The sequence below is a fragment of the Adelges cooleyi genome, unplaced genomic scaffold, assembly GCF_023614345.1.
Source record: "Adelges cooleyi isolate 19-005CV unplaced genomic scaffold, UGA_ACOO_1.1 ACOO_flye_CR_arks_rails_tigmint_CR_PRNA_30, whole genome shotgun sequence".
Classification (NCBI taxonomy): domain Eukaryota; kingdom Metazoa; phylum Arthropoda; class Insecta; order Hemiptera; family Adelgidae; genus Adelges; species Adelges cooleyi.
In genome coordinates this window covers 15,197,281-15,218,792 of record NW_026095971.1, presented here as the reverse complement: position 1 = coordinate 15,218,792, position 21,512 = coordinate 15,197,281, and the positions used below count along the sequence as shown (strand labels likewise).

The 21,512-nt window shown below is 29.8% G+C and overlaps 2 protein-coding genes across 2 annotated transcripts; both read left to right on the top strand.

Annotated features, from left to right (window-relative positions):
* The first annotated feature begins 374 nt into the window (after window positions 1–374).
* LOC126838367 (uncharacterized) lies at window positions 375–2,197 on the top strand. Its single transcript, XM_050572728.1, has 2 exons — window positions 375–431; window positions 554–2,197. The coding sequence occupies exons 1-2, from the start codon at window positions 405–407 to the stop codon at window positions 1,934–1,936; spliced, it is 1,410 nt and encodes a 469-aa protein (XP_050428685.1). The 5' UTR covers window positions 375–404; the 3' UTR covers window positions 1,937–2,197.
* Window positions 2,198–6,312: 4,115 nt separating this feature from the next.
* On the top strand, window positions 6,313–17,111 carry LOC126838822 (platelet-activating factor acetylhydrolase-like). Its single transcript, XM_050573561.1, has 9 exons — window positions 6,313–6,475; window positions 10,639–10,742; window positions 11,441–11,558; window positions 14,804–14,969; window positions 15,058–15,190; window positions 15,809–15,922; window positions 15,999–16,090; window positions 16,432–16,745; window positions 16,822–17,111. The coding sequence occupies exons 1-9, from the start codon at window positions 6,430–6,432 to the stop codon at window positions 16,938–16,940; spliced, it is 1,206 nt and encodes a 401-aa protein (XP_050429518.1). The 5' UTR covers window positions 6,313–6,429; the 3' UTR covers window positions 16,941–17,111.
* The last annotated feature ends 4,401 nt before the right edge of the window (window positions 17,112–21,512 follow it).

Below are 21,512 nucleotides of genomic sequence, written 5' to 3'. Positions count from 1 at the left end.
CCGAGTGACGCAATCGGATTATAACACATTAAATTGCTTAATAGCCCGTCGGAAAACTGCCTACCTATTGTGACTAGGAGCAATTTTTGAACCGAAAAAATAGATGAAAACTTTGTTGTTACGGGTAAAAATAAGTGTCAGCGACCTTCGACGACCTTGTTCCGAGTAAGTTCACACCGATGGGGTCTATTTGATTTTCCAGGGCACTCGACGGACGCGACAATTAACAATAAGTCTGTTGAAACTTTACCGTTCTCACAGAGTACCTATGCGAACCCAGCGGTTACTCAACACCGTGTGAGTTTTCCATGGCTTTCGCGTGCCTTGTACCGTCGACTCCCTGTCCAGCCATAATCTATTTAGTAGACCAGCAACGTCGTCTCGTCGTCAATTCGTTCTTAGCTATGGGTCCGTTAAACATCATCCGGCAGGTATGGCAATCAACGTTATAATAACAATAATGTAATATACACAGTATCCGATTGTTAGTTTTCAATGTGATAACATAATATATTCTGAATGATTACGGTAATAGAGATTTGTTGGCTTTCAGGTGTTTTTAATATGTCTAGCTCTGCGAGTGGCGGCCGAAGACGGCGAACAACAAGTGACGGCGGCCACGGCGTCGCCGGTCAAGAAACTGGAGCCGGACGTTCCGGCCACGCCGCCCAACACTCTGCCGGCGGACGTATCCATCCTTAAGCAGATCAACAAAGTGAACGACGACGGTTCGTATACGTTCGGTTACGAGGCGTCCGACGGTAGCTTTAAAGTGGAAACTCGGGACGTGGCGGGCAACGTTAAGGGCATGTTTGGATTCGTGGACGAGACGGGACAGTTAAAACGGGTGTCCTACTCCGCCAGCAATTCGTCCGGGTTCCAAACGAGCGGCGCGTCGACGACACCTGCGGACTACGAAACGGCGTCTACCGGTAAGCCGTCTACCGTGCAGGTCATACCGAATAAAGAAGAGGAACCCAAAACGAGCGGGTTAAAAAAGATACTGGTGTCCAAACGGCCAGTAAACGAACAGACGAACGGGCGGCGGGAGGGCAACGATCTTCGCCGGCAATTGCCCCGAAATGAAAATGACTCTCCAGACGTGTACGGTGTGCACGGAAGGTCCAGCCTGCAGTCGGCGCCAGTGTCACCGGTCATATCAGCCCTGATGTCCGAACTGGATCCTGTACGCGTCCAATACAGGCCCCCACCGTCGGTTTATAACAAAGCTGGACAGACAGCGCCTTTCCAGCGGGCCAAGTATGAAGAACACGAACGAATGGGTCGACCTATTGACGAGGACGACGACAACGATGTCAATGAACCGGTAACCGCGCCGGCCGGTCAAACGCCGCTGCCCTCATCTACACAATACCAACCCGTGCCGCTCCAATACCAACAGTCGTACCCATTACAATATCCACAACCCGTGTACCCGGTGATGAATCCATATTCGTTTAACCCTAATACGCTGATAGCGCTCCGCGATGACCTCATGGAACTCATATTGACTTTAGTGCAAACGCGCATTTCACAGTTACCACTCGGCAACGTTGGCGGCGGCGGCGGCTTAGGCGGACCCTATCAGCCGTATCCCTTGCCGTACCAACAGCCTTACTACGTGCCCAATTATTATCAAGGCCCGCGATTGCAACCCAGGCCCCTTGCCGCGGGCAACGTGCAATTTTCCGGTCAGCAGGACAGCCTTACCCGATCGCCCCGAGTCACGCAGACATTCAAAGACGGTCTGATCCGAATGCTGTTGACCACAAGTCCTAGGTACTCTGGTAACACCGATGTCGACGTCGAAGAACAGACTGCTCCACGTTCGATGTTCAGGCGTACCACTCAGTCCACGCCTGTCAGAAACGTGCAGATTATTTCGGATGACAATTCGGTAGACAACAGGCCCGTCACTACAGAATCCTCCGATTAGATAAATATTAAGAAGTGAGTGAGTAATATCGAATACAATTTTATTTTTATTTTTATAACTTGTGTATATACCCTGCATTGTTTGTTATACATTAAAACGTGTAATTTTCTCAGAAATTAAGTTACTTGATCATGACTTAATAATTTGATCGCGGACTTTGTCCGTTGTACGGTGTACCGATTCCTTGTCTAGCCATGAATTTCAATATTGTTATGTCTTATGCACTTTGTACTTTTAATATAAATTATGCTTTCGTGTCAATACTATTATTCATAAAATTACCTAAGCCGACGTTTTTATTTAAAAAAACAATCACTATTAAGATTTATGTCATGTCTTGATTATAACAAAAACGGTTCTTATGTACTTTATGAACATTACATGCACGAACATTTCCTTTGAGTAAGATTTCCTAAACATAACTAAATATACTCGTATTATATACGTAACCAAATGAAGAGTTGCCAAGGAGATTCTAATTAAGTATAAAATTATAACTCAAATTGTGTTGTCCGTGTATAATTATAGCTTGCATTTAAAGTAATACGACGTTCATTAAACAAATTAATTAAATTATAGCTATTACTATGTTAATTTTCAAAGTAACTTTATAAAACTTCTTCTTCTTTTATGATTATATATATTTATAATTTGGAGTGACAAACCAAATTCCATATTATTATTATTACGCTTGTATATTATTTAAGATTGTGACACCTATATCACAATGCAAGCAGAACACGAATCAGGTAAATATAATTTTTGTGCTGCCACAAAAAATACACGAACACCAAATGTATAATATGCTATGACTGCTGTACAGTTTGCACCATACCATTGTCAATAAACAAAAGCGAAAGTCTTGTGGAGTATATTATTATAGTTTACCTATGCGCACAATGTATTCGACAAAGAATGCACAACAGTATAACAATTGTAACCGCTTCCGTAAACATACCATTTCTCAAGTTTAAACAAACAAATCGACTATAAAAAGTAATAAGGGAAAACTTATAATTACAATATTTTCTCTAGCTGTCATACTCTAGTATAGTGTAAATATTATAATTTCCCCTTTGCAACTTTATGAAATAAAATTGATTGTGTTTTAGTTATCTTACCCCCCCCCCCTTAAACAAACAATATACATCATAAACTCATATTTACAAGTATGTTATAGTTTTACATATTGTGTTTATATAACTATAATAGGTCTGCGTGGCATATGTGCTGTGTAGACTTGTGTCTTTTGGAATGAAATGTAAATCTCAAAACGTAACATAAAAAAAATCTTAAGAATACTCCATACAAATTTCGATCTAATTAAACTTTTTTATAAAAATTATAGTGAGCTGTAATTTTAAGTTAAAAATCTTGTAAACTAAATGTTATTTTTTGGGCGTTGGGAGAGTTGGTGAGTGTTTTTTAATTTTAGGCTCAATGAAGTCAATCAATCCAGCGGCTTGAAATATATCGTTTGTCCAGACACAAATATAAATTTAAAAGCTAATTAAAAACAAATTATTGTAAAAACAATACTAAACAATTGTTCTAGATTTTTATGTTAACTTTTTTACCAAATATTATCATTCCAAAAAAAGTTGACTAAAATAAAAATAAAAGGGAATTGTATAAAACTCTTTTAAAAATTTTTTTTTCAATATCCTTGTACCAATGTTCAAGCACTAAAAAAAAGCGACAGAACAGCAGCTTCCGATTGATGGTAATATAACAGGTTATCGATTGTCATTGTGGAAACGTGTCCACTCAAGTACAAGTAAGCATTGGATCAATGATAAATAACTAGTTACATAAACTATAGAGTCACACGTATATTAACAACAACAAAAACAGTGAATTTACACGAACTAATAAAAATTAAGACGTATAAACAATTAATTGTATTTTTAATATTATTTTAGTGCTAATTTGCTGATTACCTACTGAAAGTTGGATCGCTAGCATTGTGGCGTTACATTAATACATAGTTGTGGTCCTTGAATATAAAAGTATACTGAATACGTACTACAAATGGTTTTCAATGTTTCACACGAAATGTTCATTATAAAGAGTAGTTAGTTACCAACATATATTTTAAACAATGTATGTAAAACAAAACGCAATTTTTTAGTAACAAAAATGTTTTTAGGTTATAAACCTCAATATAGTTATTAAAATTACATAATACCTAATTCCTGGGTTGAATATTCAAAGTCGTTAATTTATATGCGTTAATTTCTTCTGACGTCATCAGCAAAAGTAAGGTTATATTATAAAAGTATACAATCAATTCAGTATGCGCCACTCTTATTTTAGAAATACAATTCCTTAAGTTAACTCTATTATCTATTTATTATTGCGATACTAAAATATGAAAATAAACTATTAAAACAGAATTATAAAATATCGACCGCATTAATAAATGAATAATAAAAATATTTCTTTAATATTCAACTATTATCCTTACCACTCAGAAGCCTAAAATAAAATTATACAAAAAAAACTGACTTCAAAAAAATTGGTACATTTGAAGTGAATTTACAGTTAAATGAAAAGTCTGGCACTAAAAAAAGTATAAATATATTTTTTTAATTTCTTGTTGTTGTTTTGGTCAAATGTTTTTAAAGGGGAGGGTTTTTGGTTAAGTTAATAATATACAAGAACTGAATATTAATATTTATTATATATATAAATAAAAATATCAATGGAGGGGGGAATCATTATAGGGTTTCAGTTGCGCCAACATCAAAACTTAATAAAGTTTTGAAATTTGTGCAAACCATTAATATTTAGTTCTAGTAGAGTACAAGTTCCAAAGAGACCATTTGACCAAAAAATAAAAATCGACAATAAATTCAAAAGGATTACTTTATACTTGTTTAGTGCCAGACTTTTCATTTAATTGTCAATTCATTCAAATGTACCAATTTTTCTAGTCAGAATTTTTTTTAATAATTTTTTTATATTTTTTGACAAATAACACTTTAATTGCCAAGGACAATTATCAAAAATGAACGGCAGTGTCTAGGGAAAAAAAGATAAAACAATAATATCAGTGTCATATCAAGCTATATCAATAATATATGTCCCAATATCAGTTTATTGTTCTAGTGATTTATTTTCCTGAATCATATAGTATAACGTCATTCCATAATTTTCTCCAATATATTCCTTCCCCAACAAAAACAAAAAAATAAAGAGTTAGGCGAGTACAATTTAATAATGCTCTAAAATAACCTTTTTTTAGGTACTAACGTATTATTTTTATATTATGTGAAGCATAAAAAGTAATTATTATTTTGGTCCATTTACGTGAATATTGATTAAGAACTACCTTAGTTAGCAGACCTTTTTATACTTCAGCTATTTAATATTACATAGTGTTTGAAACAACCTTTAAATCTAATACATTCTCATTTTCATTCATTGTGTATAAAAAGGAAAATTGGTATCAAAATGTATAATATTATTAATTAATTATGATTTTGGGTAACAACGTCAAGAAATATATACATAATTAAAAATAATTAATTATATTATTATATTATTATATATTATATAATATAATACTAATATTATATTAATAATTAATTATACACAGTTATATATAATTAAAATAGACATCCTAATTTTTAAATATTAGTTTACTTTAATAACTAGTATTGCAATATTTATTATTTACGTCCATTCCATTTTTGGTCGAATGTAAATATGATTTTTTTTAACAATTTTTCTTTTTTCATTCAAAGAATGAAAATGAAAATGTATTACTTTATAGAAGCATTGTTTTAAACACTTTATAATAATAAATATCTGAAGTATAAAAAGTCTGTTAACCAAGGCAGTTCTTGATAAATTTTCACGTAAATGGACCAAAATAATAATTCTTTTTATACTTCACATAATGAAAAAATATGTTTATTTATTCACATATAGCAACATTTAGCCATATTATGTTTTTATAATACCTGTTATACAATTTAATACGGCCTAAGTATAATTTCTCCATTTTAAAAAATATAATCATAAATTATCTACATTTTATTATTATTATAACTTTTAAGCTTATAGGCACATCGCCATAAAGTCAATTGAATCCAAAACTAGAATTATGGTATTATAATTTGTACCCGGGGATGTAAAATAAATGACAACAGTGATAATAATATAATGTTATAATTATATAAATTAATAATCACTTTTTTATCTGTACTGCCGTATTTTGTATTATGGTGATTAAAAGTCATTACTATAATTATTTATCTATGTATACTTGTAAATAATATTTGGTTTTTTAACGCCAACGCGTAAAAACTATACTCCTCGTCCCCCACTAAACGCAACAAACCGCAACCGTTTATCCGTACTATGATCACGAAAGCCGGTCAGTCGGCAATCTCACCAAGTGCCTACAATACGCGTTAATCTCGCCAAGAAAAAAAGTGTAACAACATTTATTATATGGTGTCCGTACATAAAATAAAAATAAAACCATGGAAGTAAACGATTCGGAAAAATGTCACCTACCATACCCTTCGGGTGAGTCTTATCTTACTGTCTATAGAAAACCAATATTAGGGCTACTAATTGTCTAACTTACTTAAAACTATGAACCAAGATACATTCGTTATACATTTATCCTAGGTATGTAAACAGTCAATAATAATACGAAAAATCCATTATTCAAAAAATAGCTATTTTACGAATTTTATTATTATGTATTTTCCAGAGCTCTATCAACTTACGAAACTTAAATTCTATATAATACATGTTTCATTAATTTTTTAAATAACAAAAATTTACTGAAAACTTTAATTGATAACTAGTTTTGGATAGTTCATTTAAAGTAATTAGAATTTAAATATATGACGGGAAGAAAGGTGGAGTGTAATATTATCTTTACTGCGTGCACTAATCTACCGCACTCCACCTCTCGTCCTAAATGTTGAACTTTAGTAACTTTAAAAGTAATCATCCAAAACTACTTATAGACCAGTCATAATTTTCAGCTGATTATTCTCAATTTAAAATGTTAATTAAACATAACACGTTACCCTTAAGTTTTAAAAGTTAAGAGCCCTGGAAAAAAATAATAGATGTAAAAATTTGAATATTGTTTAATATTAAGATAAACGAGTGTCTTATAAGAATCTCAATGAATCACCTTGTATACACTTTATACACATTAGTCCTTAGATGACTGCAACTTGATAAAAACAAGTTCCTTTTTTAATTGACTGAGAAGGGTATGTAAAAAAAATTGTTTTTTAGACACAGCATAAAGTTAACCTGAAATCAAATTCTAAAAACTATATTGGACAATTTGGTGACACGGAGCTTATTAGCCAAATTTTAACTGGCTACTTAATCCTAATGTATCAAAACATAATATTTCGTATTTAAATATGCAAAATTCAATACATGATTATTGATTAGATTCAAAATGTGTTTTCGATAACACGAAAAAAAATTAGCTAAAAATCTGAGCTCGTAAAATCGGGCCAATACGTTTTCCAATCTAACGGAGTTAGTCAATTCCACAATGTCAATTTGTTAAGATCCTAGCCGTTTAATAAACTTTAAATAATCATTTGAAAACACACCAGAAACGACAAACCTAGCTAAAATATAATATTTATTGATAATCCACTGTCGTACAAAACTGTGACCTTCAAACAACTCGCTATTCAGCATTTCAATTATACATCTATTTGTAATTTTTAGGGAAGTAGCTATACGACTTGCCCGCTTCCTAGGTACGCGGTTAGTATCAATAAATATAATATCAAGAACCTTTATTTATCTTATTAGAATTAAGCACTCAACTTGGTAAAATTAGGATCACAGCTAAGTATAAAATTGATAACCATATTTTTAGAAGTTAGAAGAAATTTATAATAAAGTAGGTATCTAATAATAAAGTTTTAAAATTCTTGAGAAGAATCATTCCTCTCTTAAAAATTATAGAAACTCGGATGTATTGATTTGACAGTTAAAATATATTCGATCCAGCACATCACAGTATCTATTTTATTATCAGTGCGAGGAAAAGAAAATTGTTTCCCGTTATCGCTTTAGAGCTGGTTGCTATACCTAGCTGCAAAACGTTAAACATTACTTTCATTATATAATATCTATATAATATAATATTTTATTTTCTTACAAAATATTTGTACATATATTAATTACTATAAATGTTCATAAAATATTTAAACAACATTTAATTAAAAATATTTGTAAGACTTTACATTTCTGGCTAAAAATTAATTTTAAAACATTGTGTGATCCCTATGTTTGGTCATCCATTGAATAGTTTGTTCTTCTCGGTTGTGGTTGAAAATTTAAATATTTTTTAAAAGAAGTATTAAGTTTAAATTAATAGTGTCAAGTTTGTAAAAACGTAACATTTCACATCTCTGTTTTTATAATATATTGATATAAAATCTTAAGATACTTTTAAATTAATTTAGTAGTTTTAAAAATGTAGGACCTCTAAGGCTATTTCTAAGGTTTCGCAGTTCATCCATTTATAAATTGTATGTCGAATAACGTAAGTAACTTTTAATATGAATATACATTTTCTATTTATTATACACCTATATACATATTATATCATGATATAATTTGTATAAACAATATTTTTCCAGACCTTATTAATAATTATAGTAAAATAAGTAGTTTATGGAATAAAAAAATCTTAAAAGAACCTAATATTTATAATTTTTGTCTATAATTAGGTTTTGATATTACTGCGGTTTCCTTTTTCGAGAAAAAATACAACTCCATGACCATACGCCGGTTCACCTTTTAAATAATCATCTCATGTAAAATAAACCGGTTTAATATTTAATTATATTTTTTTGAATTATTCTATTTTTCCTTGTTTTAAAGTTAGATTCCATTGACTAAGTAATAAACCTATTATTATTTTTTCATAATTAAATCTTAAAAAATAATATTTAGTAGTTAATTTCTGAAACGAAAGTAGTTTTACTAATAATAGGCTAATATAGGGCTAAGACTTTTAAAAAAACAACATGTCCTACTATTTACAAATTTAACGAATGTGTAATTTAAATAACAAACTTGTCTAAATAGAAATATTATTGTTTGCCACAAATATGTTCAAAGAAACATTGGTTAGTGTAATTAAAAAAGTGTAATCCTTACAAATTAATAACTACTAGTCTAACTAAGGGTCATAAACTACTAGTTGCATCCCAGATAATTAATACTATTTATTCGAATTTCCTCCCAAGAATATATGATTTTCAAATAAATTGTAAAACATAGCACGATTAACTTAAAATAAATACTGTAAAATTAACAAGAACCAAACTGTAGATACTATTGATTACTAAATAAATGCGATGACAATAACGTAATACTGATATACAATTCTGCGTGTACATCGAATCCCATTGAACTTTGTTACTTATGACATGAGGTATATATTATTATCGCTTAAATACAACAACTGATAATTCCAATTAATGTTTTTTTTTTGATAACAATATACACAATTGCTACTATCATACTATCAGTTATCTATTGAAAAATACACACTATGATTAATTATTCTAAAATAATGAATAATTTGGTAGCTGCAGATTGCAATTATATTAGTAAAATTATAAAAAAATAAATATACGTCAATCGTCATACTGCTTACCTAGCTTAAAGGCCCTACGCGCGAAAATTGCTAAGTCCCAAACTATGGTAAATTTTTTGATTTCGATTATTTTCACTTATTTTTAGCTTTATTTGTATTACCTACTAAATACAATTTTTAACCTACATTTTTTGTTACTAAGTTAGAGTTCTTTTTAGTGGTGAAAACATACGTTACAAAAAAAATGCTCACACCTCGTATATTAGTCAGATTACAAACAATTGTTTTTGTTGGAAAGAGGAAGACTTCAAGCAGGTCGCGCGCAGGCTCCTTAGGAGGGATCGTTGGGAGGGAATTTGGATATCTTTTAAAGGCAACTCGGATGAAATATGTTGACTACTTGTAATAGGAGACAACTAGTACTTTTTGACCCAGAATGCTACAAAAATAAATAAAGGTCACCGGAGGGAATTCAGATATTTGGGAGGCAACTGCCAACTAGCACATCATTTTGATGACTACCTGGAAATGGGAGGCAACTAGTATGCGCCCATTTATACTGTACAAGGCCAGTGCACATACATCAATTTAGTTTTTATCGGTAAAATCAATTCTATATAAACCACAAGGCACAAAGTAATGGACATTGGATCGGCAATTCTGTAGAGATCAAACCAGTATGTTTATACATAGACATTAAATGTACCCATACGATCACTTTAAAATCCAACTGCTGCGTGTGTTTCCTTGTTTGCATAACACTATAAGCGTGCGACGAGGTCGGAAAAATAATATCTGTTCTAAATACTTAAGTAATTGTAATTTAATGTTAGTATTAAGGATGAAACCCCCATGACCACCGTTTGAAACTAAATAACGGGTAAATATTCAAAGATTATTATTATTTCCTCCCATCCCAACTTTAAACATAGCTATGTTATTTACCATTATGGTCCATAATGTCTATAAGACGTGTTCGAGGACGTTGATTGGTCAATTAATGCATTGCAATGTTTTGATTGGGTTATTAATTATTATAATTCGTTTTTACTACAATAGATAATTATTGTACAAATTCGTTTTTTTACAGGTCCTTTTGCGACGGGATGTATTGACCTAATGACTGAGTACAGCCCGGAAGGATGTTTTGCAAGGATATTTTACCCGACAGATATTCCATCCGAACAGATAAACGTTAGTATCAGCGTTATAGTCCTTATTTGTTGGTGTGTCGGCCTAATATTTTTTATAAGCTCTAGAAATAAAAATAAATATATTCACCATGCTTTACGGTCCAATAATTGGATTGACAATAAAAATAGTAATGTAAAAAGAACACATAGGTGGATGTGTGCCAAAATAAATTTTAAAAAAATAGCTATGGTGTATAGTCTTTGTCTTTATTGCGTTAAGCGTTGGAACCACGATTTGTGCGTTAACTAATATTACAATGGTTTATGATAGTAAAATATTATAGTACATTACTTATTTATTTTATAGTAAACAATTATTTACATTCGTCAAAATCGTATGCCTATTTTCTGTACTTTAACTTCCTCTTAAATTGTGTGTAGTTAAAAAAACGCCAACCGGATATTTGAAAAACAATTTTGTCGGTTTTTCAGTGGAGATAACGAATAGATTTAATTAGTGGCACCAAACACAAGTGTCTGGCGGGATAAATACCTCATTGATTTAATGGTTGAGGTGGATGGTTGATCTATACTTAGCAGAATACTTAGTATAAGGTCATATTATAGGATTAAATTTAATAATATTTGTATGTTATGAGTAATATATTTTGGGTGGGTGGGTTTAAAATATATTTTCTCCCAAATGTTAGTGAATTTTTCAGTTCTACTGGATTTAATGTGACATCTTTATCTTTTTAGGAATATTCGGATAAATGGATGCCATGGATGCCGAACGAGACATATTTAAGAGGATTTGCGAGCAGCCTCCGGATACCCTTTTTCGTGTTCAAATACGGACCGTATTTGATAAGACAAAGTAAAATATATTTTTCCCTATGGTACTTTACAATTGCATCATATAAAAAATTGAAGAATAAAAATTTAAGTACTAGACATAACTCCTCTCCAAAATTAGATAGATTCCGGAAATTTATGTGGAATGTTTTGTTAATGATTAAAAAAAAAATCATTAGATTTGTGTGACACTCGGCATGATAAAATAATAAATAACAAAAAATGTCATAATACGTATATCAACAGCTAGCAATATTAAATTTAATAAAAAGTTAAAAGTATTGTGTTTGTTGTCATGTTATTATTTCATTTTTGAACAAAAAAAATATCACTACCTAAAGGTATAGTATATATTATAATACTTTTCACAACGTTATAACGTGCAGTAATTTTAATGTGTAATTTTTAAGGCGTTGTGTCTAGATTTTAATGATGGAGTTCCTTTTTTTAATTTTCAACCTATTAACGTACTATTCGGATATCATGCAATATCTGCTACACGAATAAATTGGTTCAGTAGATAAAAAGATATCACTGAATTGACACAAAAAATAAAACATATAGTATAAATAAAACCTAATACCTAATTTCAGCCCAAGCTTAAATAGAAAAGTAATAAAAACGGTAATACACGTATAAACGAAACTCAAATTCAAATATGTTTAAAACCTAAAATGGAGTACTGACTTTTTTTTAATCTTATTTGAATTATCTTACTCAGCCCTGGCAAACTAAATCCCGGGCAACGCAGGGTCGGGACAACTTGTATACTATATTAATTAATGTAATAACCACCCATTGTAATAATTAAAATAATTAATTGTATTAATTTTGTACACAATTATTACAATATAATATGTATATCATATGATTTTTCAATATTTGTATTATATTAACATTTTTTTTTTTATTACAAAAATCGTTATAATTTTTTAAAAATTTTATATTTAATATTAACTCTTAATAGTTTATTATCTTAATAAAGTAATTAATTAATAAATTAATAATGCTAATAACTTAATAATTGTATTAAAAAGATCAATTTCAGGTGTGCGACATTATCCTTGATTAAACACGATGCAAAAAAATTAATTTGAAGCAGATTTTGGATAGTCAACTGAAATTGAATGTGTATAATAATATAATATGTTAGGAGCAATTTAAAAATAACTAGATGTCCTACAATCATTTTAGACTGGAATCAAATTTAACGTCTAAAACAAGAAATATTTAATATCTTTTGCTTCTTATTACGAAGTCGTGTTGTATACTTATTGTATACAGTATTACATTGAATCCTTAAGAGGGGCTCATTATAAAACAGGTTCCAAGCGGTACTCGCGGACAGAGTAACAAAATAAACAATGTATGTCGACGTTTAGACATTTGTTTTTAAATTGTACATATTTAAAATATTATTTTAATTTTGACAGCGTTTCTGTATTACGAATACATCATTATCGATTAACCGCCAAAATAAACGCGAGCTAAAATAAGTTTTATTAGGGGTTTGGGAAAAGTGAAAATACCTTTTTAGTTATTGTACTCGATTAACTGGTTTCTTATGTGTTAGTGTTTATGGCCTAGGCACATGTTATTACTGATATAGGTAACAGCCACTGAGAAGTGCATGCAATGTAATCGGTCAACTAATTTATAAATTTGCCCTTCTTTTTCAAGAATTAATTATGTTTTAAAATTATTGATCTTTTAAAAAGGTTATACATTTTAGTTTTAATTAAGGGATGGTGAATATTTTCAATATTCATGTTTCAGAGAGTTACATACATTTACACGCTAATACTTTGGAAAATATATTTAAAATTAAAAAAAGGTTATATTTTTTCAATTACATTTTTATCAACCATAACTGTTGCATCAAACATTATATTAGTGTACGTATAAAATTATTGAGAGGAACTAAAAACGTCTTTTTATATTGTAGGCATAGTGTATTTTTAGACTTAAGATCTGAAGATTAGAGTATCAGCCATTTGACATAAGGTAGACATAGTATGATTTAGTAAACAACTTTTTAAAAATCTGTAGTTACTTTTTTGGTTTATTAAGGAAAAACTAAAAAATAATATTGATTACAAACACAATTCTTTTTACAAAATTTAATTATTACCTGTTGAAACTTAGTTAATATGATTTTTATTTTACTTATGTTTGTACACAATTTTGGAGGAGGAAAAATTGTATTAATATTATTTTGGGTTTATTTTTGTTTGTTATTTTATAATATTATTCAATTTCCAAATCTAACAAGTTAAAATGTTCAGTAGATTATTCTCAATTATAAAATTATATAAAATACATACATTGCCATTTAAGTTTTAAAAGTTGATAGGGGCGTAGGATTCTTAACAATAGCAAAAAGAAAATTTATACAATTTTAATTATTTTCCTATACAAATTATTAATTATATTTATTCAGAAATTGTACATTAAATCATTATCTTTAAGCCAAAGATTAACAAAATCATATGTGCCACGCTATTACTTAAAAAAAAAATTTCAAATGACTTCCAAATTGAAATAAAGTATTCCTTAAATATTTTACTGCAGATATAAAGCCGTAACTTAACAAAATATTATCGATCCTTTCTTCCAGAATGCGTTTAAACTCCTTTTTTTTTAGTTATCTAGTTATTTTATCTTGGGGTATGAAAATTATTGTTGATGGTTTTACAACATGTTTTTAAGAACAATGTAGAAAAATAAAGTCGTCATACTATATATTTTATACGGCAATTATATTTATTTAAATTATATTTAAAGCACATAATTAGTTATTTCAAGGATGTTTTATACGAATATATAAAAGTAAAACAGATGGGTGCCATAAAATAACATGTTATTGTAAATACACGGACATGACACGTTAATAGGATTTAACATTAGTCTGGGGAATCAATAGTATATTATTTTATTAATTTATTACAGTAAAGTTGCCGGTACCTAATCAAGGCGACTTATATTATAAATCGGCCGCTGCCGCGATGTCCGTGATCCGGCGAGAAAGACATTCCCACTTTATCCTTATGACCGACTTAAACACTTTATTAAGTTAAAATAACAATATTAGTAATCGTTTTAGTTAGTAAGCAATTATACATGTATTATAGTACGTTTTACGTTAACGACATTTACGTGCAGTGTGCACCATTCAAGTTACGTATCTACTACATAGTTAGGCAAAAGTGTTTTCAACGATACAGAAAAAGGCAATTGGATTTAATGATAACATGTTTTTGATTTCAGAACCTCACTATATACCCACCATTTGCGACGCGCCGTTGTCCAAAGCTCTCGAGTCCTATCCCTTGCTAGTGTTTTCCCATGGATTCGCAGCTACCAGATTCGTTTGCTCGGAGTACTGTAACTCGATAGCGTCTCACGGTTTTATCGTTGTCGCCATCGAACACAGGTAACCGGCGTAATTGCACACCGAATTGCATTTGTATGTTGTACTTGGGAAATCTGTCTATTACCCATAAGTTATATCGTTTGTTTAGGGATACATCAGCGCCAGCTACGTTCTACTATGATTCTCCAGAGAGCGTAAAAAACGACCAATGCACGTGGGTGGACCACGTACACTTGCACCAAATATGCGATAACGATCATTACCTATTGCGAAATAAACAAGTAACGATTTCATATTTTAATATTGACAATATGTTCGAGAATGCCCAATGTCACAGTGCTGAATGCCTATAATATTATACATAATATGATATCCTGTCAGACAGAGATTTGATTCGGGTTGCTGGCTAATACAGACCAAACAAGTTTGGGACCTAGCTATTTCTTTTTTTTTTACAGTCGGCCGCCCGTTTTTCAAAACTGTCTTGTGATCGACAATTGAACTAGCGACAGAACGTAACGGAGATTATTCTTTCTTACTACTATTTTCAATGTTTTGTAATAGATGACTTAATTCAAAACTTTACCTACAGCCTTGACCCTACGAACATAAACTGTCATCCTCGTATGCTTAGGTAGGCTTCGCAACATTTGTATAATACCATTCAAACCCATGTGTAACAACACATCCCAAATATCCCACTCCACCACATCGTTCATTAATTTGCCAAAAAATTATACTTTTAGATATTATTTAAAACTTATATTGTTTGGATTGCAAAACTCCCGCACCTTATTAAAGTTACACTGCGTCAGTAACGTCAATACTAGAACTTTATATGTACACTTCAACTTGGTTTACATTAATCAATCATACAATCGATAATCTGTGTGTTCTAGTTAAAATACAGATTCAAGGAAATGGAAAAACTTTTAGACACACTTTCTGAAATCAATAACGGTGCTCCTGTTGAAAATATAATTAATTATAGCTTCGACTTAGAACAGTTCAAAGTAATATTCAAAACAAAATTCGAAACATATTAATACTCATTGTGTTTTACTACAAAATTATTTTTAATTTCTTCAGGGTAAACTGAATTTCAACAAAGTTATTGTGGCGGGATATTCATTCGGCGGATCTACCGCTATGTACACTGCAGCGAACGACAAACGTATTAAGTGAGTATCTAGATCCAAGTGACCACCACTAATAGTTGAAAATGGTATATTTTTACTTTACAACTGAAAAAAATAAACGCCTTTCGCCCCCCCCCCCCCTTTTGGTAAAATTATTCAATATATTATAGGAATTACCATACACAAGGTAAAATATTTCACCTTGTTCAACATACGTTTTAATTTTTCTGATATGTTAAATATATAATCACGTTAAAATTGTTAACTTAAGACAATACGTCCTTGTAAAAATTCTAAGAATGATCATTATAGACCCCATGTAAAATGTATCACATACATGAGTAGTTAAGAAAAAATCATGTGAATAATTTGTGTGTTACCAGGACCGCTGTTATTATTGATGGTTGGATGTTCCCGATCAAATCTGAACCGTTTTTGAATATTGATCAACCTATTCTATTCATTAACTCTCAAACATTTCATATACCTTCAAACATATCCGTACTTCGAAAGTATTTTAATTCCAAAGGAATTCGTCAGTTGTACACGTTGAAGAATACTACTCATGAGAGCCATACGGATACTCCCTACATTTGGGGTTATTGGTTAGATATAATCATGTGGAAAAAATTGGATCCGGAAACTGCGTTGAAAATACAAAGCTACTTGACAATACGATTTTTACGAGATCACGCCGGTACGTATAAGTAATTTTTAATTAAAAAAAATGTTCAAAATATGTATATACCGTCATTGGAATTATTTTCCCAAAGGTTATCCGACAAATGCCGACAGTGCGCAAATATACTTAAAGGAACACAGCGACGACATAACTGACGATTTTATCAGTTACACGAAAACGATAAAAAGAAAAATGGGCATTTTCTGGTGAATTCCCGTGGAAGTCAAATTATTTTAACCTATTATTTTGACAATGGTGTAATTATTAACTTGATGTGATAAATATGAACTCATTTATACGATAAATATATACTTCATTTGCATATAAAATTGTTAAATAGTTAAGTTTTTGTCGTAATTAAAATGAACTGTGAAGTACAAATTGTAATTTATTCTCTTAGGAACGCCCCGACACTACTATGTTAGCTTTTTAAAATATAGTGAACAGCTAACATAGTAGAGTCGAGGTGACTGGTCAAGGTGACTGGTTTATAGTAGAGGCTACGATTTGGTCCATGTAATTAATTAAGTACACGTGTAATATTAGTTTGTACACGTGTATCGTGTTTGTGTATCCAATACACGTATATTTACACTTGTAAATTTAAAAATATTATATATTTCATAATTAATTAGTATAATTTTGAGTACTAACCTATACTTAAAACAAAAAAAACAATATTTATTATCTAATCTAAAAGTTCTTTTGTCCACATAATGTTCCCCTGGCGTGAAATTATTTCAATAACTAAATATTTTAATCATGTTCGAATAATATATAATAAAACATTCACAATTACAATGGACTTGCATACATCTTTGCCTAGCTATCTCATTGTTATACCTCTCCATTTATTTTGGGTTTTTTTTATTCTTGAATAACTTTGCACCTATTGCCTAAGAAGCGTTTAAATTAATCACCGTAACATTTAATTAGAAAAGAAATGGTATATTTAAATATGTAATAATATAAATAGTTTTTGTTTTTTAACCTGCTTATTTTTTTTAATATATTGATGAAGACCAGTTTAATTTTAAAAAATTATTTGGTTATTAATAATAATAAAAAACTACCTATAAATAGATATAAAATTATTTTTATTAAGCGGATTATTATTTAATTTATTGATCCTTTTTTTTTAAATCAATAACGATACATAAATTGAATTCTGTAGTACATCAAATGTTCATTGTAAATAATTATTATGTACTTATTTATAAACTGTGTTAACTATACAACATTTTGTATTTTGAAAATAATACTCAAAGTTAATTCATTAGCGTTGCGGGACATATTGTATTGTTGAAAATTTTAGTTGTAATTTTTGTAATTATAATAGGTACCTACCACTTATCTACAATCTAAATTCTAAATAATTAATTACCATGGTTATGAATGAAAATATCTATACAGAATGGTCAAAATTTTAAAAATGTTACTCCTTCCGTTTTTAAATTGGGGAAATTCAGAAACTAACTTAGCCGATTATTCTGATTGCACATTTGACACGTTTTTAACGTCGTAAAAGAATGGCTGAACGGTGAACCTATAAATGTTTTTATGGGTTATTTATTAGGCACGACCCTATCTAACAAAAATATAGATGGATAATGCCCGGTTGTTGACAACCTATTATCCGTGGCGGCCGCGACCAAATTGACTCGGTAAAAAATATTAAGGGTTATGTATATAACCTATGTGTATTAATATTATTGTGTCTTTTTAGGGAACTGTCAAAAAAATAATTCGGATCCATTTCCCTCTTCTTCCCCGTTCTATAACTTCTATAACTAATAAATGTTTTAACTTTTTAAGCATTATGAGTTTCTTAATTATCTTCTTCCATGCCTTGCATAAAATAATAATACAAGATCGGTCATCCTAATCCTCTCCCTTCATATTTTTTATTAATTATTTGTCATTCATTTTTAGCATCCACCTACTTCTGTATGAGTCTATCTTATCATTCTCAATTTTCATCCATCATGTCCATACCATCTCATATACTCTCCTTAATTTTTCTGCAATAGGCACAAATCTCAAACTACCATCAATATAAACCCATTCCTAATTCTATCCAACCTATTCTCTATTAGGTTTACAAAAATTGTCTTACATACTCTAATTACATATTGTAAAACATTTCAGTTGTTTTAATCTATCTCATCCAAGCACACTTTTATCTAAATGAACTTGGGAATTCGTCACTCAACATTATTGGCTCCTTATTGCATTTAATTATTATATAATCTCAAATTCAAAAAATATAAAGTAAAATATAATATTGAATACAATTTTAGTGTTAACAAAAAAAACCATCTATAATGTTATCAGGATTTAAATTTAACAAGTTTTAGCAATTATTCATATTTATCTAATTGTTTATTATAATAATAATGGCATTTATTGAGTGAAACACAGCACAGGCGAGTGTCAATCGTCCGCCTACGTACATAAAATACCATTTACCAATCTAGTTGCCATAATCTTTAATTGCACCATTCTGTCACTTCACATATCCTAAATACTTATACTCGGCTGGCTCTAGATTTTTTTCCAATATGACCCAAATCACAGCTGCCGGTGTATTAACATTTTTTTGGAGGTTTTTAACAAACACTATAATATAAAGATGATAAAAAATTTGTAGACACAGGAAAGCTGGATAGTATTATAAAGTATCTAATTAGTAATTATAATAGTATACAAAGAATATTTTTGTACGATTTTAGGAAGATCTGATCTAAATTGATCCATATTTTAAAATTCATCGAAATAATTAAATCTAGAACATAAGAATTTATTTTATTATATCTTTTTAATTAATATAATATATGAAGGGCTGCGGGGAAAAAAGATCAATGTAAATTTTTTTTTGAAAATGAGATTTTGGTATCAAACTCTTTGTATTGACGTATTGTATCTTTTATGCGCTCGAATCAGGGAAAAAATAGATTAGTCGAGAGTAACGACCACCAGAAGTTTAGGCATACAGGCAAAATGTATTACGTTTTAAAATTAAAAACATGATTTTCTCAGAATGTTAAAAAATTGACATTGATCTTTTTTCTCCGCAGCCCTTCATATGTATGTTATACATTACATTCACAGTAATTTAATATTATAATTGTTAACAAAAAATATCTTACTACCACATAATTTATCAAATCAATTTTTTTTTTAATTTGTTGACGATGTTAAGTAATACTTTCAAAAACTCAAAGCCAAGGTTCTTGAAACACGATAATACATGGACTTAAGTATGTTTTTGAACGTTGATACCCATAATCTTAAGTAATTATAAAATTAATTACCATATAGTTTGACAAAACGAGATTTTTCCATTAGTAAATAAGTAAATTAACATATTTAAAAAAAATTACATAAGTCATGTATAATTATTGTCATACATACTGTGAGGACATTATATTTGTTTGCCCATGACATTTTTAGTTTCAATGCAGAACTAAAAGATATTGATGTGATTTAAAAATAACATCAACTCTATTTTCTAATTTAAAAGTTTCCATTGCCCTTCAATAAAATTCGACGAAAACTGGTATATTCTATGTATTTCAAATTCAACACGCTATTACTTTCCGATAAACAATCAAAACCACTACGCATTATTTGAGGTAGTTTTTTAGTAAAAACATTACCGAGCTACTGAATTATTGTATTAAAAAAATATCATTCTATTAGTAGAGTCTAGACATATTTTCCAAAGCCCAGTTATCATACTTTAGATCTAAAATAAACCATAAAAACTTATAAAATAATTTGTAATCATAAAACATTTAAAGTATCTACTGAAGAATTTATACTTATAACTAGAATGAATACTTACTTATACTAAAATGTATACTTAAAATATCAATAAGGCTTTTAAATTATTTTTACCAATCATATTATAAAATATATTACTTTAATTAGTTACTAAATGTAACTTTTTATTCTTAATTATTCTATGCGCCAAATACTATTTACTAGTCACTATTCCTCGTTAGAATATTTTATATTATAGTCTATAGTGATACAATGTACCTAGGTTATTGTATTTAATGTATAAGAATATATGAGTATATACAAATCCCCTTATAATTATTGAAGTAAACATTTAGATCTCCCTTAAGAAAAAATGAATAATTTACTATAATATATTTAATTTAAAAAAATGAATTTTTAAATCGCTTATATTAGTATAGTTTTAGATTTAGAGTATTAAAAAATTAGTACTCTAAATGGGTCATTTGGCACCCCAAGTAGAATTAAACAATTTTACATTTATTTCGAATATATCTAAAACTTTGAACATTATAAAAGAACTAAAAGGGTATTTTTCACAATTTTGGCTCTTGCCTCTTCGAGGGCATATTATGTAAATATTTCGCATACTTGCTACTTGTTGTAATTGATGAGTTACGCAGTATGGAACGACTGTTTTTATATAAATATAAATCTTAAATTTTAAAATCTTCGCGACACGATACATTTGTTTTTATTTATTTCAACCTAAATATCACCGTTGTAGCTAATATAGCCAAACTAATGATAACGTAAAACTTTTGAAACGACAAAAATATTAAATTCCCTGTCAACATTTCAAATGCAAATCTGAGAATGTCGTTTTCGTACCTAAATTATAAGCTGTTGTAAAAACCCACGACTTTTAATTTTAAAATGTATACACGAATATATTTAGTAATTAGCATACTATAGGCACATCTTTGTATAAATATGTATGACCTCTACTAAGCCAAAACAAATGACAAAAAAACGTAA

Bases quoted from the DNA above. Each gene is read 5' to 3' on its own strand.
- LOC126838367 (XM_050572728.1), top strand. From the start codon at position 405: ATGGGTCCGTTAAACATCATCCGGCAG. The intron at 432-553 runs GTATGGCAATCA...GTTGGCTTTCAG, and splicing joins CGTTAAACATCATCCGGCAG to GTGTTTTTAATATGTCTAGC.
- LOC126838822 (XM_050573561.1), top strand. From the start codon at position 6,430: ATGGAAGTAAACGATTCGGAAAAATGTCACCTACCATACCCTTCGG. The intron at 14,970-15,057 runs GTAACCGGCGTA...TCGTTTGTTTAG, and splicing joins GTTGTCGCCATCGAACACAG to GGATACATCAGCGCCAGCTA. The intron at 15,191-15,808 runs GTAACGATTTCA...TGTGTGTTCTAG, and splicing joins ACCTATTGCGAAATAAACAA to TTAAAATACAGATTCAAGGA.